At 48.8% G+C, this 18,089-nt stretch overlaps 1 protein-coding gene across 9 annotated transcripts in view; it reads right to left on the bottom strand.

Moving 5' to 3' along the window:
* Window positions 1–16,985, bottom strand: part of ILDR2 (immunoglobulin like domain containing receptor 2) — a 59,707-nt gene extending 42,722 nt beyond the window's left edge. For 5 of the 9 annotated variants that reach the window (XM_086694157.1, XM_086694163.1, XM_086694162.1 and 2 more), the window contains exons 1-2: window positions 16,802–16,985; window positions 897–1,229 (exon numbers count right to left, since the gene is read on the bottom strand). In XM_086694157.1, coding sequence (XP_086550283.1) covers window positions 897–1,229; window positions 16,802–16,847 — 379 coding nt within the window. In that variant the 5' untranslated portion in view covers window positions 16,848–16,985. Of the gene's footprint in view, window positions 1–896; window positions 1,230–3,619; window positions 3,869–9,858; window positions 9,980–14,461; window positions 14,605–16,801 lie in introns of those variants that run through there. The other 4 variants (XM_086694161.1, XM_086694160.1, XM_086694159.1 and 1 more) reach the window with 4 other exon arrangements.
* Between the last annotated feature and the right edge of the window lie 1,104 nt (window positions 16,986–18,089).

The following is an 18,089-nucleotide window of genomic DNA, read 5'->3' as shown; positions in this document are numbered from 1 at the left end:
CTGTGATCACAAAAAGAAGTGCCCAGTCCTAAAACTGCCCCCTGAAAGGAAAACACTGAACACTAGAGGGTGAGAGAAGGGCCCTTCTGGATTGTTTACAGGTCTACTTCTCCACTTAGATGGCAGCTGACGAGCTGTTCGCTTTATTTCAAACAAACAAAAACCTAAAAATAGCAAACAATAGCATCCCTAAGGTGAGACACTTAGTGTGTCCCCAGAAACTGGTCTAGGGCCAGTTCAGTTTTGGGAATAGATGACTGCTTGCAACCAACCAGATCTGCAGAGGCCCCTGAAAGCCAGATACATTCCAGAGTCACCCTGGACTCCCAGAAATGAGCTGGCGTCACAGGAGTTCTTCAAAATTCACAGGTCACGTCAGACTCTTAGGCCCTTTTCTTGTCCAAAGCTTTAGGGAGCAGAAGGAAGGGTAGAATTGATGCAGAACCACCTGGGGTTTGGGCCATGGCATCTACCCGGCTCTGTAACTTGATGCATTCATCCCTTCTCCCAGCAGAGCAACTTCCTAGGGAAGTGGGTTTTCTGAGTTTGGGAATGGGGCGTAAACGCTAATGTCAAGATGTAAGGTTTTGAGAATATTCTTTCACTAGAATCTGTTTCAATTCAGTTCTGATAACAAGCTCCTCAGACTAGAGGTCGGGACCGGGAAAGACTATTTCCAAAGCTCATCTCTGTGTCTGTCCTAGATATTACACCCTTTACACTTTCTACACTCACTGTCCCATTAAGTAATTTGCTAAGCTTCTTGATTGCTCCCATCTCCCATAAAATCAAAATCTTGAGGGGTTGCAAGGCTGAGACACTGGCATCCCCTTGTGTGGGGGAGGGTGGAACTAATCTCCCCTCCATTCCCGGATTCCAAGAGGAGGCATCATTACCATGCACAATCGTGATCTCTCTGCCCCTGTAGAAGTCTCCCAGGGTGACGGTCGAGCCCTGTTTGGAAGCTACCACTCGAACAGTCCTCCTGCTGTCTAAACAGTCCAAGTAGGGGTCCCACTCCAGGTTTCTTTTGCTGAGAGACTGGGCCCGGGGAGAGGACATGCCCAGGGATTCCCCCATGCGATCCTGGCAGTAGGACTTGAACTTCCACTGCACGACGGCAGGCTGATGGGAAGACGTGGAGAAGTGGCAGCGGAGCACGGTGGGCTGGAACAGCATGGCCACCTTCCTCTTGTCAGGCACTGTGACTTGAAGGCCGTCAGCCATGGCTGCAAAACACAACGAATATGTCCAAGTGGTATCCACACCCTGGACCTTACCTCCCATCACACAGTCGCGCCTTTCCACCTCACCTCCCTGATCTGTCCCTCCTCGCTTTCCCCATCACAGTTAGCGGCATCATCCCATCTGGCTGCATTGTCCAGAAACCTGCCCTCACTCCCAATGTCGAGTCGGTCACTAAGCCATGTCCATTTGATCTCTTAACAGCTTTAATATTTCTTCCCTCCTCTTTGACCTCACTACCATTGCTTTTGTTGGTGCTTTTGATTTCTTGCTTATAATATTACAGTAATCTCGTCTCATCTCCCCGCCGGCCACTGCCCACATGTCATCCATTCTCCTTGTTATATAATTCAAGCAGTCTTTCTAAATCTGGCTGCTGTGGCTCTCCTTCTTAGAACCCTTCATTCAACCTCCCTGGCCTTCAGGATAGAACCCAAAGCACCTGGAAAAGATGTAAGGTCCTTCATCATCTAGTTCTTCTTACCTCCTCAGCCTCACTTGTAGTGGCACCTTCATTTGAGTACCAGCTTCCAGGAACAACCAAACAAGTTAACAGTTTCCCCAGGTGGGACATGCTATCTCACACCTCTGGGTCTTTGCACATGAAGCTCCTAGTTTCTGGAATGCTTTCTCCTCACTTCTTTCTTTGGGAAGCTGTTTTCCACCCTTCAAAGCCCAGGTCAAAGGCTTTCTGTAAGTCTTCTCTGACCCTCAGTCCATTCATCACTTCCTCCTTTGTGCCATCAGAATCCCAGCATCCTTTTCTAGACACTTCTTATAATTACTCTGCAAGAATTTCTTTTCATGCCTGTCACCCCCATCAGATTTGTCAGGTAAGGAATGTGTCTTATCTTACTGTCCTGGCTTGTGAAGCCCACAGGTGCTCAACTAATATTTGATAAATAAAAACAATGAAGCTGGGAAGTATAACTTCAGGAGGAAGTGACTTCCCTTCCAGATGATAAGCTAGCAAAGGGGACAGAGATGAAGGGAAATGAAAGCTTTAAGAGAAATGAAGATTTTCAGATCAAAAGCAGTAGACTAAGTTCAAAAGCTTTGAAGGTTCATCAAAAAAAAAAGGGGGGGGGAGAGAAGGGTACCTGGGTGGCTCAGTCGATTGAGCGTGCAACTCTTGATTTCAGCTCAGGTCAGGATCTCACAGTTTTGAGCCCCACGTCAGGCTCCATGCTGACAGCACAGAGCCTACTTGGGATTCCCTCTCTCCCCCTCTATCTGCCCTGCTGTGCATGCTGTCTCCCTCTCTTTCTCTGTCGCTCAAAATAAATTTTTTTAGTAAAGGGAGAAAGAACTCTAGAAAGCAAACGAGAAGTTTAAGTGGCGAAAAGATACAGCCTGAGGCTTTGTCCAAGAAAGAGAGGGAGATTTCAGTGAATGGAAGACCAGGGGAGTATTTGAGAGGCAAAAGGTCTCTATTAACTTAATGGTGAGATCTAGAAATTCCAAGCAAAGACAACTTAACTTTCTCAGTTCAATGAGAGAATCAGGAGTTTCTACCTTGATCTAACCTAGAAGCAGAAACAGAATAATGATGAGAGGCAGAGAAAGGAATATGAACAGAAAGACATGATAAAGACGCTCTGAATTAAATCCAGGAAGGAGTCTGCCAAGTCAGGTGCCGGGAGCTTGAGACCCTAGAATTACAGTGGACTTGAGGCACGCGAGGAAGGAACAGTTTCCGCGGGGCGCCTTCTGTCCTTTATTCCTGCTAGTGTTCAAAATGTCATCTTGAAAGCACACTCACTCTCACGGTTCCAACATACACTTATTTACCTACGAGTGTCTCCTATGGAATCACCCTCAACAAAGGCAAAATACCACACTTGTGCTCCTGTCTTCGGAGTTCCAGACCAGCACCTCTCATTATGAAAAACCAGGTTCTAAGTTCTTCTGGGGAGAAAACATTTTCCGCATTCTGTGAACATGAGGAAGTGAGTACAACAGAGTGTTTGACATTCACCAAATCGTAGTGTTTTGAACCTACCAAGTGCTATAGAATAAATGAAGGAACGCGCGCACACATGAATGACTATCACTACAGGAATTTCTAAGACTTTGCAGAGAAAACGGTTACATGTGTCATAGATAGCACGGTATAGAATAGCAGTGGAATCAAATAGATAGTACTTCGAATCCCACCTGGCCCTCCACTAGCAATGAGGCCTTAACGAAGCCTCTTAAGCAGCCCTCACTTACAAAATGAGCCTCATAATGCTTACTCACAGGGTTGTTAACAAGCATTACGTCATTGGGCACCTGTCCGGAGGAGACCCTACCGCAGAGGACTGTGACCATGTCCTGCAGTGGTAGATCTCAAACGCTAATCCTCCCTCACCTTTCCTGCTTTTTCTCTCACCTCCCACACTGAGGCTCCTGAATCTCCATGAACGTCCACCACCAATAGGCTTGATGATAACCAGACTATGTACATCAGCCCCATCCAGGGGCAAATAATTCCAATCTGGAAGCTCACCGAAGAATCTCAGTTTCTAGGCTCCACTGCTTCCTTCCACCACGCCAAATGTTGATATGGCTAATTCCACTGCTCTCTAACTCACAGAGCTGGAGTGGGAAAAGAAATTTCTTTACAATTTCTCCTTAAATTCCATTGCGTTAATTTTTAACCTTGTAATTCTTCTCCAAATCCCTATTCACACTCCAATTTTCCAGTTCTCCAAAAATGGGACAGAGAGGTGAAGGGACTTCGGTTAGCAGTGGTTGAGGCTGAATAACCAATCACAGGCATTGTTCCCAGTACAACACTTTGTACTTGACCACACCGCCTTTCTTCTCTGCTATCACTTCAGGCTATACCTGAGAAATCACATTTCCTAGCCTTTCTAGGATAAATAAAACCAGCAAAGAAGGCAGACAAAGTGTTGTATAAAAGCGTTGCTAAATAAAAGTATTGTACATTTTTTTGTTTGTTTGTTTGGTCAGGGTTTTGTGTTTTTGTTTGTTTGTTTGTTTGTGAGAGAGTTAGGTGATTACTAAGAATAACCTCCTTTACAGCTCTGTTCTCTATTAATGAGATTAGCCATTTGACCAAGCTATTGGACTCCCTTAATTATTAATGTAGTCTCGTTGGTTCTCCGTTCATTCCAGGACATACAATATAAATCCATGCTCCAAAGAATCAGGAATACATTCTGAGAAACATCTACCATTTTACAGCATAAGAGCAAGAGCCATGGATTTTGGAATCCAGTCCTAAATTAGAGTCCAAGCTCTACCCCTTCCTGGCTGCATGACCTACAGCAAATTTCTCAACTCACCACTTTTAGTTTCCTCACTGGTAAAACCAGGATAATTATAACTACCTTACGGAATTGACTGAAGGCTAAGTGAAATTTGAACCCGAGTACTTAGGACAGCATGGTATATGGCAAACACTCAATAAATGTAGCTGGTGCTCCTGTCAAGCACAGTCTATTGACTTCTGGGAAGCTATGAACCTAGAGCTGGGTGAGCACAGATACCAAGACGGGAGATGCTAAGTGCGTAGAGGGCAGAGCGCAGAAACTGCACAGGAACGCTAGAATAGGTAATTAGGAGTTGAACAGCGACAGTGCCTGGGTTTACTCACCACTGCACAGTCACACAGGCACCTCCTGGAAATCAGAAATGGAGGGTAACCCTGTGTGTTCCTGTGCAGGTATAATAGGAACCCTGGAACTCTCAGCTAAGGATACATCTGGACAACTGGAGAAGACAGGATGAAAAACCTCAAGTAAATCCCAGTTTATCGGATCTTTAAGGACCTTAAGAGTGAAGAAAAATGGAAATGCCAATCCCTGCTTTAGCTCTATGAACTTCAAACTGTAGGATGAATGCCACCCGGGTCTTGAGCCTGCCTTTAGGAACCCCAACCCACTCTAGTGGGGTCTGGAATTGCTCTTCTGGCCCTAACCCTGAATTCTGGGTGAGGGCTTGGATTCCTTACACCCACTACGTACCATCTCCTTCTCAACCTGTGTTTATCTTAGACGGTCTCCCCCTGATTTGCAATCCATTTGCCCAACTGGGACTGAGACCTTACTCTAGGCTCCAGTCTGTTTACCTGGGCCACGATACTAGCCCCTTCTCCAGAGGATTGAGTACTGTTTCCTCTCCCCCCGACACATGACTGAACCAAATCTGAAACCATGTGGCTGACCACCCAACTTGGAAAAATACCTCTCATATGGGATCTCCATTCCTACCACCAGATCAGGCCCCTCAGAGAGAGTATGTAACTGGGGCGAAAACTAAGATTGATAGTTCCCCATGGGCACTGAGATACGGCCTGGCAATACCCTCCCTCTGGTTCTCATTTCCAAGAGATCTGCCCTGGGGTAAGGTTAGCGTCCTGAGCTTTGGTCCTGCCTCCCACAGAGTTTTTTCTATTTCACTACTTGTCAGATGCCAAAAACCTAGTACTTCTTACGCTGGAGTCTATACAGGCTAATAAGAATATCTTTGCATGCCAGGTAAATAAATTAAAAATGGTCAGCCTCTTCGTGGTGTTCATCCGTGCATTTGATCTGAGAAATCGTATTCCCTCCCACGGTTCCAACTATCATTTAAGTCTCAGACCCTCAGCTCTCTGAAGCCTCATCTGCATGTTTTAACAGATACTTCAAATTCAACATGTCTAACCCCATTCATCATCTCTTTTCCCACTCCTTGCTTCTAGAGCAGTCCTTCCTCTCTCTCTAGCTCCTCTGCCAGTATACCCTCATCCTATCACCTCGGATAGAAATCATAGCTTTGATGACTTCCTCTCCATCCCCGAATACATTTGGTTGGTCACTAAATCTAAACAGCTCTCAAATTTGACCCTTCTCTATTGCGGCCATCACCCCCTTAAATTAGGTTTCTATTCCTCCTACTAAATAATAATTATGAAATGCTTATTGTGTGTCAGAAATTGTGTTATGCATTATTCATGTAGTATCTTTTTTTTTATTTTTTTATTTTTTTTTAATTTTTTTTAACATTTATTTATTTTTGGGACAGAGAGAGACAGAGCATGAATGGGGGAGGGGCAGAGAGAGAGGGAGACACAGAATCGGAAACAGGCTCCAGGCTCTGAGCCATCAGCCCAGAGCCTGACGCGGGGCTCAAACTCACAGACCGCGAGATCGTGACCTGGCTGAAGTCGGACGCTTAACCAACTGCGCCACCCAGGCGCCCCTATTCATGTAGTATCTTAATGAATTCTCTCAAAAAATTCTACAGTTGTTATTATGTTCATTTTATACACGATGAACCTGTTTCTCAGAGAATGTATGTATCTTCCCTAACATCTCAGAGTTAGCAAGTAACAGTCAGATATGAACCCAGGCTGACGGGCTCCAAAGCTCTTGAGCATCACTTCACATAGGTCTCATTACCTCCTCAGTTTTATAATTGCCTCCTACGTGGTCTCCCTACTTCTGGCCAAATACACTCTCCACATTTTTTTTTTTTTAAATCTAGAGTTGTTTTTTTAAAGACATCTCCAATCATATCTGCTCCCTGCTTCAAGATTTCCAATGATTCCCCTTTCCTTCCGGGATAAGACCCGAATGCCTAGACACGGCCTATGAGGTCTTCAGTGTGATTTGGCCCCAAGCGCACTCCAGACATATTAAAACATTTTCCATTCTCTAGCTATAAATATGTCATTCCTTTCGCTGGGGAAACACCAGAGCATGTAACTGAAGGAGTCCCTGCGAGCCAGAGAGAGGGAAGCATTGGGTCATGCATACGTTGGCACAATGGGAAAGATGGGCCTCCGAGTCCAGGCACTGCCGACACCATAAGGGACTGCTGTTTCAGTGTCTGATAAAGAGATTTATAGAGGCAAGGAAAGAATCTGTGTTTCAGCCTACAAGTGAAAGCAAGTATTTCAGAACACTGGAGAGAAAAGGTTAGGGAAGATAGCAAAAGATAGCAAAAGAAGCGAAGTAAGGTAAGGAATCATCCTTTATAGAAGGCATCAGTAAAATTTAGGATTCCTGACTGAGAGCAGCAAATAGACAGCACACTGAGGATCAAAGGTGGGCACTGGAGATTATGTGTTTTTCTACATTTGCAGAGGCGGGAATCTTCATTCTTAGACCACCAGACCATGCTGGCAGTTGTCATTGTGCCCCTGATCAACAGAGAAACTCCCCTTGCCTATCAAACTCAAATTCAATCAAAAGTCTGTTTTAAAACACTCTGTTAAGTTCTGGGAAAATTGATTTGAAAGACCAGTCCCTGGGGCGCCTGGGTGGCGCAGTCGGTTAAGCGTCCGACTTCAGCCAGGTCACGATCTCGCGCTCCGTGAGTTCGAGCCCCGCGTCGGGCTCTGGGCTGACGGCTCGGAGCCTGGAGCCTGTTTCCGATTCTGTGTCTCCCTCTCTCTCTGCCCCTCCCCCGTTCATGCTCTGTCTCTCTCTATCCCAAAAATAAATAAACGTTGGAAAAAAAAAAAAAAAGAAAGAAAGAAAGACCAGTCCCTGATCTTGAGAAATTCAATACAAAGTTCATTTCTAACTCTAGGGTCCCTGGGGGCAGGAACCAGGATTTGGTTGACCCTGTATCCCCAGTATGTAGCAAAGCAACAGAATATGGCTAAAGCTCACACAACGCGGAATGAATCAATGGATGACAGAATAAATGAAGGAGTGACTTACCCCCAGCACAGAGAATGGATTCTGGCCAATAACTTAGAAAAGCTGCCTAAAAGTAGAGTGATGCGCGGCAGCTCAGAGAGCAGCCCCCACCTCAGCTAGTCACTAGGCCAGGGAAGATCAGCTCCAAGTAAAGACAATGCCTCCCTTCATGCGGCCAAACAAGGTCCTGCCCCAATTCTCATGGAAAGGAAAGGATTCCATACGTGACAAACCGTGTTCTTGCGAGAATAACAAAAGCAGTATCTAAAGCAAAGCTGTTCTTATTTTAGCCATTTCGTTTTTTTCCAAGGCAAGTTCCTTTTCCCCACTAGTTAGTTGGTAAGCTATTCCTGCCAGCATCTTTGGGAGGCAGCTCAAGAAGCACAGTCCCCTTTTAGAGAAACAAAGATTGCTGCTGAAGGTCATGGACAATCATCATTGTAGGGATTTTCATCTTTAGAAATTTCGTATAAAGCTCATCCGTCCTTGAAGTTCCAGAAGTGGGATTCTGACCTCAGAATCACCCGTTCCCCAGCATACCTTGGCCGTCAGACTCCTGAGGTTTTGCTTCATTCCGTATGACAGTACAAATCTTCCTTCTCCTGCCTTCGCGTTAGATCTTATTTAAGAAATTTATCTTTTGCCTGCACACTTTCAACATATTGTCCCAATTTCTTAAGATACTGCCTGCCACGGGCGGGTTTCCTAAGTGTAGGAGATGAGTACGAAGTATCCACGCATCTCCTCTAGGTTTGGTCCATAGTCCAGAAGAGGAAATAAAGCTTGTCCATCCCTCAGTGGCATTGTCAGGATGGGAGCAAAGTATTTGGAGAAATGCTGCCCTGCAGGCTCAAGGTTTAAAGGAAAAGACAAGTCAGCTTTGGTCTTTTTTTTCCCCTAAAAAAAATAGGAACAATCCATCATCTTCCTGATGTACTTGGGTTAAAAAATAAAATAAAAAGGCTTTACAAAGAATAGCAGACATTCCCTTGGTATTTGCCTAATATCTAAGCCCAATTATGCAGCTTTCCCACGGGTTCTGCAAGTTAATCAGCTTCCTTCTAACTCCTTTCCTGCCTCAATTGGCCAGGATCAGTTTCTCTTGTTTGCTCTCATGACACCTGATTGCTTGATCCACTTCAGTGTTAGGGTGACCAGATGTGCCATTTGGATACTTTAAAAATGTGACAGCATTCTTGTATATTTTCTCCCTGGTAGTCCTCAAAGGCAGCAATACCTCCCCGTCTTCCACGGGGTTACGGTGAATGCCAGTGCTGCCCTGGCTCAGGTAGGCTTTGCTCATGGCCTGCTTATTATCTGCTGCCAATAACGCTGTACTTGTGCACACAGAACTTGCCATTCATTAAGCATACGTTCTCTGTGTCCAACTGAGCCATGCTTTCCCATTCTCGGCCGCCACTGTGCAGATGAGAGCCAGACACATATCTCTTTTCTGTCTGATTTGCCTTGTCTTCCAGAGATGTGAAATGAGCTCCTGGGTAATGTCTAGCTGGCCTACCTGCTGTTCCAACAGGACCAAAGCTGCACTAAAAGAGGTCAGTCCCTAGCCTGCAAGGCAGAGGTACTTTGGAAAGTGTCCTGGTTCATTTGGGTGGGTCAGATTTCTGAGATGGGCCGGCCATTTGGACAGAGAAAACTCCTATAAGAAAGTTCTGAACAACCTATACCACCTCGTTATCCGTATTTCCATGTCTAGACTCTCACCTGAGCTCCAGACCCAAAGACACAACCTCATTCTTCATGTGGATGTTACACAAGCACCTCCACCTTGTCACTCCATAGAGGGAGACACTAAGGGTCCCCCTCCGTCAGTAATGGAATTTCTCAGGGCTTAATCTAGCCAGCCAAGCCAGCCAAATACTATGTTCCCTGGCTTCTCTGTAGCTAATGTGGCCGTATGTTCGGGATGCAGGTAGACGAGGAGAAGTGATACGTGCAACTTCTGGGTTACCTTTCTAAAGGCAAGCTGCCTGCCTGGCCCTCTGCTTTCCTTGCTCCAAGTGGCTGAGAATGCCTGTCACTGCAGCAGCTACAGGTGGGGAATGGCAAATTCAGCCCCACTGGGCCTGGATTATTACAGGGGAGAGAAAGGAATTATTCTGTGTGAGTTATTATATTTTAGAGTCTCTTTGTTAGGGCAGCTTAGACTCTACTTTAATGAAATGCAAAACAGTGAAACTTTATCTCCCTCCCTGACATGTTTCTCCTCCTGTATTAGTTCAGGCCCACAAATGGCATCCCCAGCGATGCCAAGCCACAAACCTGAAGGCCATCTTTGACACTCCTGCCCCTTCACCCTGCACATCCAACCACGCCACCGCCACTCCTCCGTGTCTGGTCACTCTGTGACTAACCCACTCTGTGACTCTACTCCTTCCGGCCACTTCAGGAGTAGAAGGGACAACTGGCCCCATTTCAGAGGGGGCCGCTCTCCTTCATCCCTCCTGCGGCACCAAATTCCCAGACCACACTGGAATGTTTGTAATTTTCAGAAATCAGGTCCTCCCTGCTTCTTGTCTTTTTTGCACATGGCTGTAACCTCTGCAAGTTCTTCTCCCATCCCACTTTTCCCCTAGTGATTCTTCCTTATCCCTCCAAACTTGCTCGGCTATCACTTCTTCTAGGAGTCTCCTCTTGCTCTCACTGCAGCCACAGTACCCGAGAGGATGACATCGCATTGCCTAAGAACTTCCTATTCAGTGGTCCCTGCCATGAAATGACAAACTCTCTCCTGCAGCCTTTTAAAGACTCTGCTACATAGTAGGTACTCGACACATTTGCTGAATGATTTAACCCAGTTAATAGATCGTCTTATTTATTATTCCCAATTCGTTTTCCCTCTGGACTCTTGCATTGTTCCCTGTAGGCAGGGTACCACTTCAAAAACCACGGGCTTTTCCAAGGACTTGCATTGGCCAATGGAATGTGAGTATGTAAGACACGTAAGGCCATGAGACATGTCCAAGCAGAAACTTAAAGGGCAGATGCATGCTTTGGCTCTGGCCACTCTAGGCCCTCCCCCTACCCTCTTGAGCCCTCCACCATGACAACGGTAGGCCCAGCTAGTGGCTGCTTCTTCATCCCGGGTCTTGGAACAAGAAGACATTCGAAACTGAGCCAAGTCCACCAATTCTAGCCAACTCGTAGCTGACTTCAGCTCCCGTGTATTATGAGCAGGGGCAAATGTCTGCTCGTACGAGCTACTGAGATTTGGAGGTTGCTCCCTGCTGTATCAACATACTGGCTGATAGGCCTATTTGGGGTTCATAATTAGTAATTGAGGACCTACTGTGTACCACGCATTGTGCTGGGAGTTTTACGTAATTCCATTTTAATCATCACAACAGCCCTATAACGGAAGTTAATTTCCCACTTTCAAGCCAAAGAAAATAAGGTAAAATATTAAGCTGGTATTCAAATCCAGGTCAGTTTGAATCTAATCCCTCTCCCTGCACTGCCTCTGGGTCTGCCTCCTGATGAGCCGAGGGCATGGAGGAGTGACGATGCAGGATCCCAGCTGAATGAGGGTTCTACTCCTGATGCGGGGCACCACTTTCCGCAGGACTGCAGACACTGCAGGGGAACAGGAAGCAGCATGTTCTTCTGACTTCTTCTCTGTTTCTTGGCCCATAAAGAACACTAGTCACCCCAAATGCCTTCTTTCACTTTCAGAGAGCCAAAAACTACCTGGAAGACCAAAATTTCAACTGTACACATGCCCCAGCTACATCCTGTGCGGCTCCCGGGTGCGGAGCCCCAGCCCCTAGTCCCGGATGGGCTCTGATCTACCAAAAGTTATCTGCTGTCCCTGGGTCACATCCTCTGCTCTCTGGGCCTCACTGGAGCACTTCTCACTTACTTTAGATCTTAGAATTGAAGTGGAAAAGCTAAATGCTTTCTTTATCACTAGTCCCTGCCATATTTCCTTGAGTTCCATGAACTCTGAGCCTCACTACCCAGTGCCCCGTAACAGACCCCACGTATGTTCACTTAAATCAAGAGCTCTACTCCGACCCACTGTAAGCAGAAAAGAATGTTTCACTTGGATTCAGGCACTTGAAACAACCAAGTCATATCAAGTCAGTGTCACTGTTTCTTATTTTTTGGATCAATTAGATACCACGGACTTGGACAAGTCACTTATTCTGAGTCTTTGTCTTCTTAAGTAGAGGCAGGTAATATCAGCCATTCTTACTTAGAATGATCAAAAGGCATAATGTATATGAAAGCCATTTAACATACTGAAGAGCATGATAGCATGTAAACAAACAAGAACCATCACATTATACTTTTATATTCTTGATTGGAGAAAAGGAGGCATAAAAGCTAAAATGTCAAAAGAAGCGAGGAGGTGAGTGGGTCCTGGAACAGCAAGTTGAGACTAGAAGGGACATTCTAGGGCCATATTGGCTCTAGGAGGATTCATCCCACCTGGTCCACAGTGCTTGGCTTGCTTTGCCAGTTCCCCATCTGACCACATTTAAGAGTTCAGAGTGGACCCTCTCCTATCCACCAAGCACTGGGTGCTACCCCATCCGTTTCTCTGAAAATCCTAGCAAGAGCTCTCCCTCCCCGGGCTGGTGTCTTTCATTCCAATCATTCGTGATCAGGGAAAGGCTGAAGAAACTGGAGCTCGCTGGTGGCTCTTCCCTGGGTGAATTACAAAAGGAAGACTGGACCTGTCACTCTTCAGTTGTGACTTCCAACTCATCAAAGTTACATGGAGAAAAGATTCTACATCATAGGATCTTAGAGCTGAAAGTGACCTCAGAAGTCATCTCATTCACCAGGTTATGAGACCCAGATCCCACGGTTTACATAGTCAATCTGTGGAGCAGGCAGCACTGGAACCCAATCCTTAACTTCCAGGTCAAGGTTCCATCCACCAACCGAGTCCTGGTACCAAAACTACGAACACTGTACTGAGCACCAAGTACTTGCACTAAGGCTACGAGTACTAACAATTCCAAGTCTGCGAAAACCCGCCACCCCACAGAGTCACGTGAGTGTAAAATCTAAAGAGCGTGATACCCAAACAAGCCACCCTGTTCTGGTCCAGAGGGCAGCATCTGGCGGGGGGGATGGAGGGGAATGGGGAGAGCTGTGATAAGGAGTTTGAAAGAAGATGCTCTGGTAAGAGCAAGGTCTCTTCCCCAGGAGAAAGGAGAACAGAGGAGGGAGAGAAACCGAAAGGAGTGCAGGACAGGAAAGGAGATCATGGAAGCGGAGGGGTCGGAAGCCACTCTTCCTTCTCCAGGGCTAATCCCCGCTTTAACTCTCCGTATCCAAGCCTCTCCTAAAAAAGGCACCAGGTATCTGCCTGAACGCCAACCACACCAGGTAACAACCGCTCCTGGATGCCTCCGGCCCCCTCCAGGCTGGGCTAGGAGCCACCTGGAAGCACCCCCACAGCACTGGGTGCAAAGCGCCATTACTGCTTTGGCACAGGCTACTCCATAACCGTGTCCGGCCACCCGCCGGCGGGTGCTGGGAGGCAGGGCTGTGTCTCATTCATTTTCGTAACCCCGGCACGGCGCCCGCACGTGGCCGGAAGTCCGCAGCTGACTGACATGCGGGAACACGTGTCTCCCCGCGGCCACCACCTCTTCTGGGAGTTCATTCCAGGCCTCCACCGTCGGATCCACTTCAGGTGCGGCTTGGGTGTGCCTCTGCCACGCTCCCCTCGCGCCCGTGTGGCCACGGTTCTCACCAGGGGACCTTCTGCTTCGACATCAAAGTCACTGGAAAGCTCGCTTGAGTCGCCGACCAGACTGACTACTCTTTGAGGACAAGGACTGTGTCTTTTCTCTCTTCATCCTCAGCACCTATTGGAACCCTTACAAAGCACAGGAAACCGTGCCTGGAGGATGGCTGAAGGAATGAATGAAGGAATGAATGAATGGATGGATGGATGGAGTAAAGCCAGAAGGCAACCAAAAGAAATGCGAATAGAGCGAGCAATCTTCATCACAGGGAGGCGCCCAAGCCTCCAGGAAAACCCGTCGCCCGCTCCCCGCACGGGAGCGTGTTCGCGGAGTGGACACGGCGCCAGCGTTTCTCACAGCTTCTGCGCCAGGAAAGGAGGATAACGCCACCATCCACATTCAGGAACAAAGACCGAGTGAACCCTCCTTCAGGTCCTACTGCTAGATGGCACCTGTTGCTAGAATAACAGCTGATAAGCATTGCGTTTGGTTCGAAACAACGACAACAATCTATTACAGGAAGCAGCATCGCAATGACAATAAGAAATCATGAGGCTAAATATACAGCAGAATTTCAGCAATGAAAGACAAGGAAGGAGCTGCTAGAGACTGAGGGGGAAAAAAAACTAAAGTGTTGATTAGAAATTGCTCAGCCTGCATTAAAAGAAACAGGGGAGGAGGGAGGGAGGGAAGAGAAAGTGGGGGAGGAGGGAGGGAGGGAGAGGAGAATGAATGTGTTTTTCCCTATGCTCTCTGACTCATTTTTAATCTGTCCTTCCCTTTCTCCCTCCCTTTGTACCACCCCCTTAAGAGAAAATTCATTGATTGGGCCGGACCGAGATTTCTCACCTTTCCTCTCCTGGCTTCTCTGTGAACGATGAGTCTGAATCCCCGTCTCATCCTTGGCTTCCCCCCTCCCCAGCCGCCATCCTTAGCTCCTCTGCTTTGCTGAGGCTGAGAGGCAGCCGGTCCAGAGGCACAACTGACAGCCCGATGGGATGACGGGGAAGCAGAAGCTGGGATCCGGGGACGCCTGCGGGGTCCACGGGATCTCCAGAGCCAGCCTCCCGTGCAGAGCACAGCCGCCCAGCCATCTGACAGCTGAGATGGCCCTAACAACTAACCTGTTGCCTGCCTCCTGGCAGGTGGCGGCCTCCCCAGGTACAGAGCAAAGAAGGCACGGACAAAGCAGCAACTCCCCTCAAAATAAACACAAAACAAAACATCCTACAACAACCACCACCACCAACCGAACAAACAGAAACACCAGAGAGGCAGCAGCTTGGGAGAGTGCCAATAGGACTGGCCCGAGGCTTGGAGAACTGGGTTCTAGTCCCTGCTGCATCACAAATTTGCTGTGTGCCTGTCACCTCTCTGGACCTCCATTCCCGTAAACTGAGAGGGCTGAACTAGACGGCCTGTGACCCCTTCCGGTGATATGACTCCATCTCATAAAAAGCTGTCGGCCATCTAGCAAGGCCTGGGTATATGTTCGCCCTCTGCTCCCACTCCCTGCCAATCCCTAGAGTGCTTTTCTCGGGCACATCCCTGGGTATCTGCAAGAGCATCTCTGACTCAGAGCACCCCCACCCCCACCCCAGGATACCTAGCTGACCTTGGGGAGGTGGTGATACAGGCTCCAGGCCCAAGTTCCTTCCAGTATGATAACGTACAAGTAGAGGCAAATTAAGGACATTCAGAATCAGTGAGGGTGGAGGTGGAAGGCACTGGAGGCCAGGGGAGTGGGGAGACATGGCTCAGCCAAACCCTGAAATCAGAGATGATTCATATTTGAATAATGTGGGAGGGATGAACTCAGAACAGCCAAGAGAAGAGGCTAACTCTGCTGGCGTGCCCTGCTCCCCCAAACGTAAAGCCAGCAGGGGGCAGAGCCAGTGTTAGGGGCCCTTCGTTTGGAACAGGGAAAAAAAAAATTGAGGCAATCAGTAATCTTACCCTACAGCGAAGGGAAAAGGAGTTCTTGCTTTTCTTCTTAAATATATTTAATCCTCTTCCAATGATTTGCCTTGGATATCTTAAACTTGTTCCCCTTACCCTACTGACTTGATTTTTCCAAATCTTCTGAGTGGTGCCCCCAGAGGGAACAGAACTTCTTTTTTTGGGGGGGGGGTGCTATTTTCTGTTTTCTCCCCTGCCCTTCACTGCCCGCATCCAGTCCTTACAACCTTTCTGATCTCTTGTTCCTTTCCTCCATCAGTCCATCTCCACCTTGCTTGGAATCTTGGTCTCAACGGCTTCCAAACTACCTGAACCTTCCTACCCATCCCCACCCCCACCCAAGCAAGGCTACTTTGTGAATCTCTCAGGGCTAGCCACCCCTTAACCTTGCAGGATCTTCGTGGGAGACAACGTGCTAGGAACCTGAGCCTCTCCAGACCCCAGGGGGGTGGGGAGAAAGTTCCCTGAAAGGCAGGGGGAAACACAGAGGACCCAGCTAGAGGAAGTGATTTTAATGCTGAGAAGCTCTACCCTCTGAATATCTCTGCAATTCATCTTTATTGGGGCCTGTTTATTGGGGGGAAGAAGGCTCTTTCTTCTCCACTGTGAGACCACTCCCCAAATTGTACCAAACGAGAGAGAGAGAGAGAGAGAGAGAGAGAGAGAGAGAGAGAGAGAGAAGGGCCCTAAACTCCACAACCAATCAAGCCTCCGTCCCCATCTCCTTCCTCATGCGCCCCACTGCACCCCCGGAGCCACAGAGAGAACGCCGCTGGCTCTCCCGGCTTCTCTAGGGAAGGAATTCAAGAGGCACTCCTCTACCCCTCACCTCCAGAAGACCAGTTCTGTTAATTAATCGGTCTCCCCCGAGCTTTCTTTCTTCCTAGCCAGGCTCTTCCCAGGACCCACAGCATTACAAACTCGGGATAAGACCAAGAGAGAACCGTTGTGTGGAAAAGGAAATGCACAAGAAAAAAAAAAAAAAATCCTAATGAGTCAAACACCTGCATCTCGATCCGTCTCACTTGTAATCGGGATTCTCCCCGCCTCCTCCATCATTCTAACACACACACACACACACACACACACAGCCCCCTCCCCCACTTACCGCCGGCCTGCTAAGCAGCTTTAAGCCCAGCCAGGGGGGGAATGGGGGTGGGGTGGGGTGGGAACCGAAGCACCGAGGGAATATACATAAAGTTATTCGCCTGGGGAGAAAACGACTCCTACCTGTTAGCCAGAAGACAGCGATCCACGCCAGCACGACCCCGTCCATGTTCCCCAACTTCCCATTCAGATGAAGGAGCGGGCAAAGTGGGGAAGGGCAGCAGCGCAAGGCTCGGGGTGACCAGGCGGCAGCGGCCGCGGCGGGGCTGCGGCCGCGCGCGTGAGCGGGCCCCCGGCGTCCCTGGGCGCCGCCGCCCGCCCGCCCGCCCGGCCCGCCGCGCCGCCTGCCGAACGCGCGCTGCCGCGGGCTCCCCGGCTCGGCTCGGCTCGGCGCGGCTCCCGGCGGCGCTCCCGCACGCCCAGGCAGCGAGCGCGGCGCGGGGCGAGCGCCTCCCCGCCGCAGAGCCGGCCGCGCGGGGGAGCTCGGCCGCCGCCGCCTCCGCCCCGCCGCCCGCCGCCCCGGGGCTTCCGAAGTTTCTGGGTCACGTGCCGGCCCCGAGGTCGCGCCGAGTAACAAAGTACGCTGGGGGAGAGGGTGCTGGGAAGAGCCGGGGGCCGCGGGCGCTGCTCCTCCCAGGGAGGCCCACGTCCGGGAACCCGAGCCCCGACGGAGTGGGGGTTCTGGGAGGGGGAGTCAGGAGACGCAGGTGTCTGTGGCCAGCCTGCACCGGGGGAGGGACAGACGCGGGAGGGGGGGATCTGCGGGGACTCGGCATAACTTGTCCCGGGACGACTCCTAGCAAGTTCTCTGGGCGAGGGTGTCTGCTTCCAGGAGGCCGTTCAAGGAACCCAGAGATCCTCCAGCATCAGGAAAGGTAGCAGGGAGACCTACGCTGCAACTTTCTCCTGTGAAAACGTTGTGAGGCATACCAAGGGCATAGAGCTCTCTAACAGAAAATAGGGGAAACTGGAGAGAAATAAACCATTGTAACCGCTTACATGTGTCCAACGCTTAATCGCTTCCGGGCCTTTTGGCTAAGATCAAATGCGTTTGTCCAAACGGTACAGTTTGCTGAGTGCATTCACATGGATTATTTCTTTAAAAAAAAAAAAATGTTCAAGAGAGAGAGAAAGAGAGAAACAGCACTAGTGGGGGAGGGGGAGAGAAAGACACACAGAATCGGAAGTAGGCTCCAGGCTCTCAGCTGTCAGCTCAGAGCCCGATGTGGACCTCCAACTCGTGAGCTCTAAGAGCCTGACCTGAGCCAAAGTCAGAGGCTTCACCCAGGCGCCTTGATTTCCACTTTTTAAATGGGTCTGTCGCATGTGCATAGGAAAAGTGTCTGAACGTATGTGTTGAGAGACAAGGGAGAAGAAACTTCTGCTTTGCTTAACAAAAATGTATTAAGCC

The sequence above is a fragment of the Puma concolor genome, chromosome E4 (assembly GCF_028749965.1).
Source record: "Puma concolor isolate L17-30 chromosome E4, mPumCon1.1.hap2, whole genome shotgun sequence".
NCBI lineage: Eukaryota > Metazoa > Chordata > Mammalia > Carnivora > Felidae > Puma > Puma concolor.
This window is presented reverse-complemented; position numbering and strand designations above follow the sequence as displayed.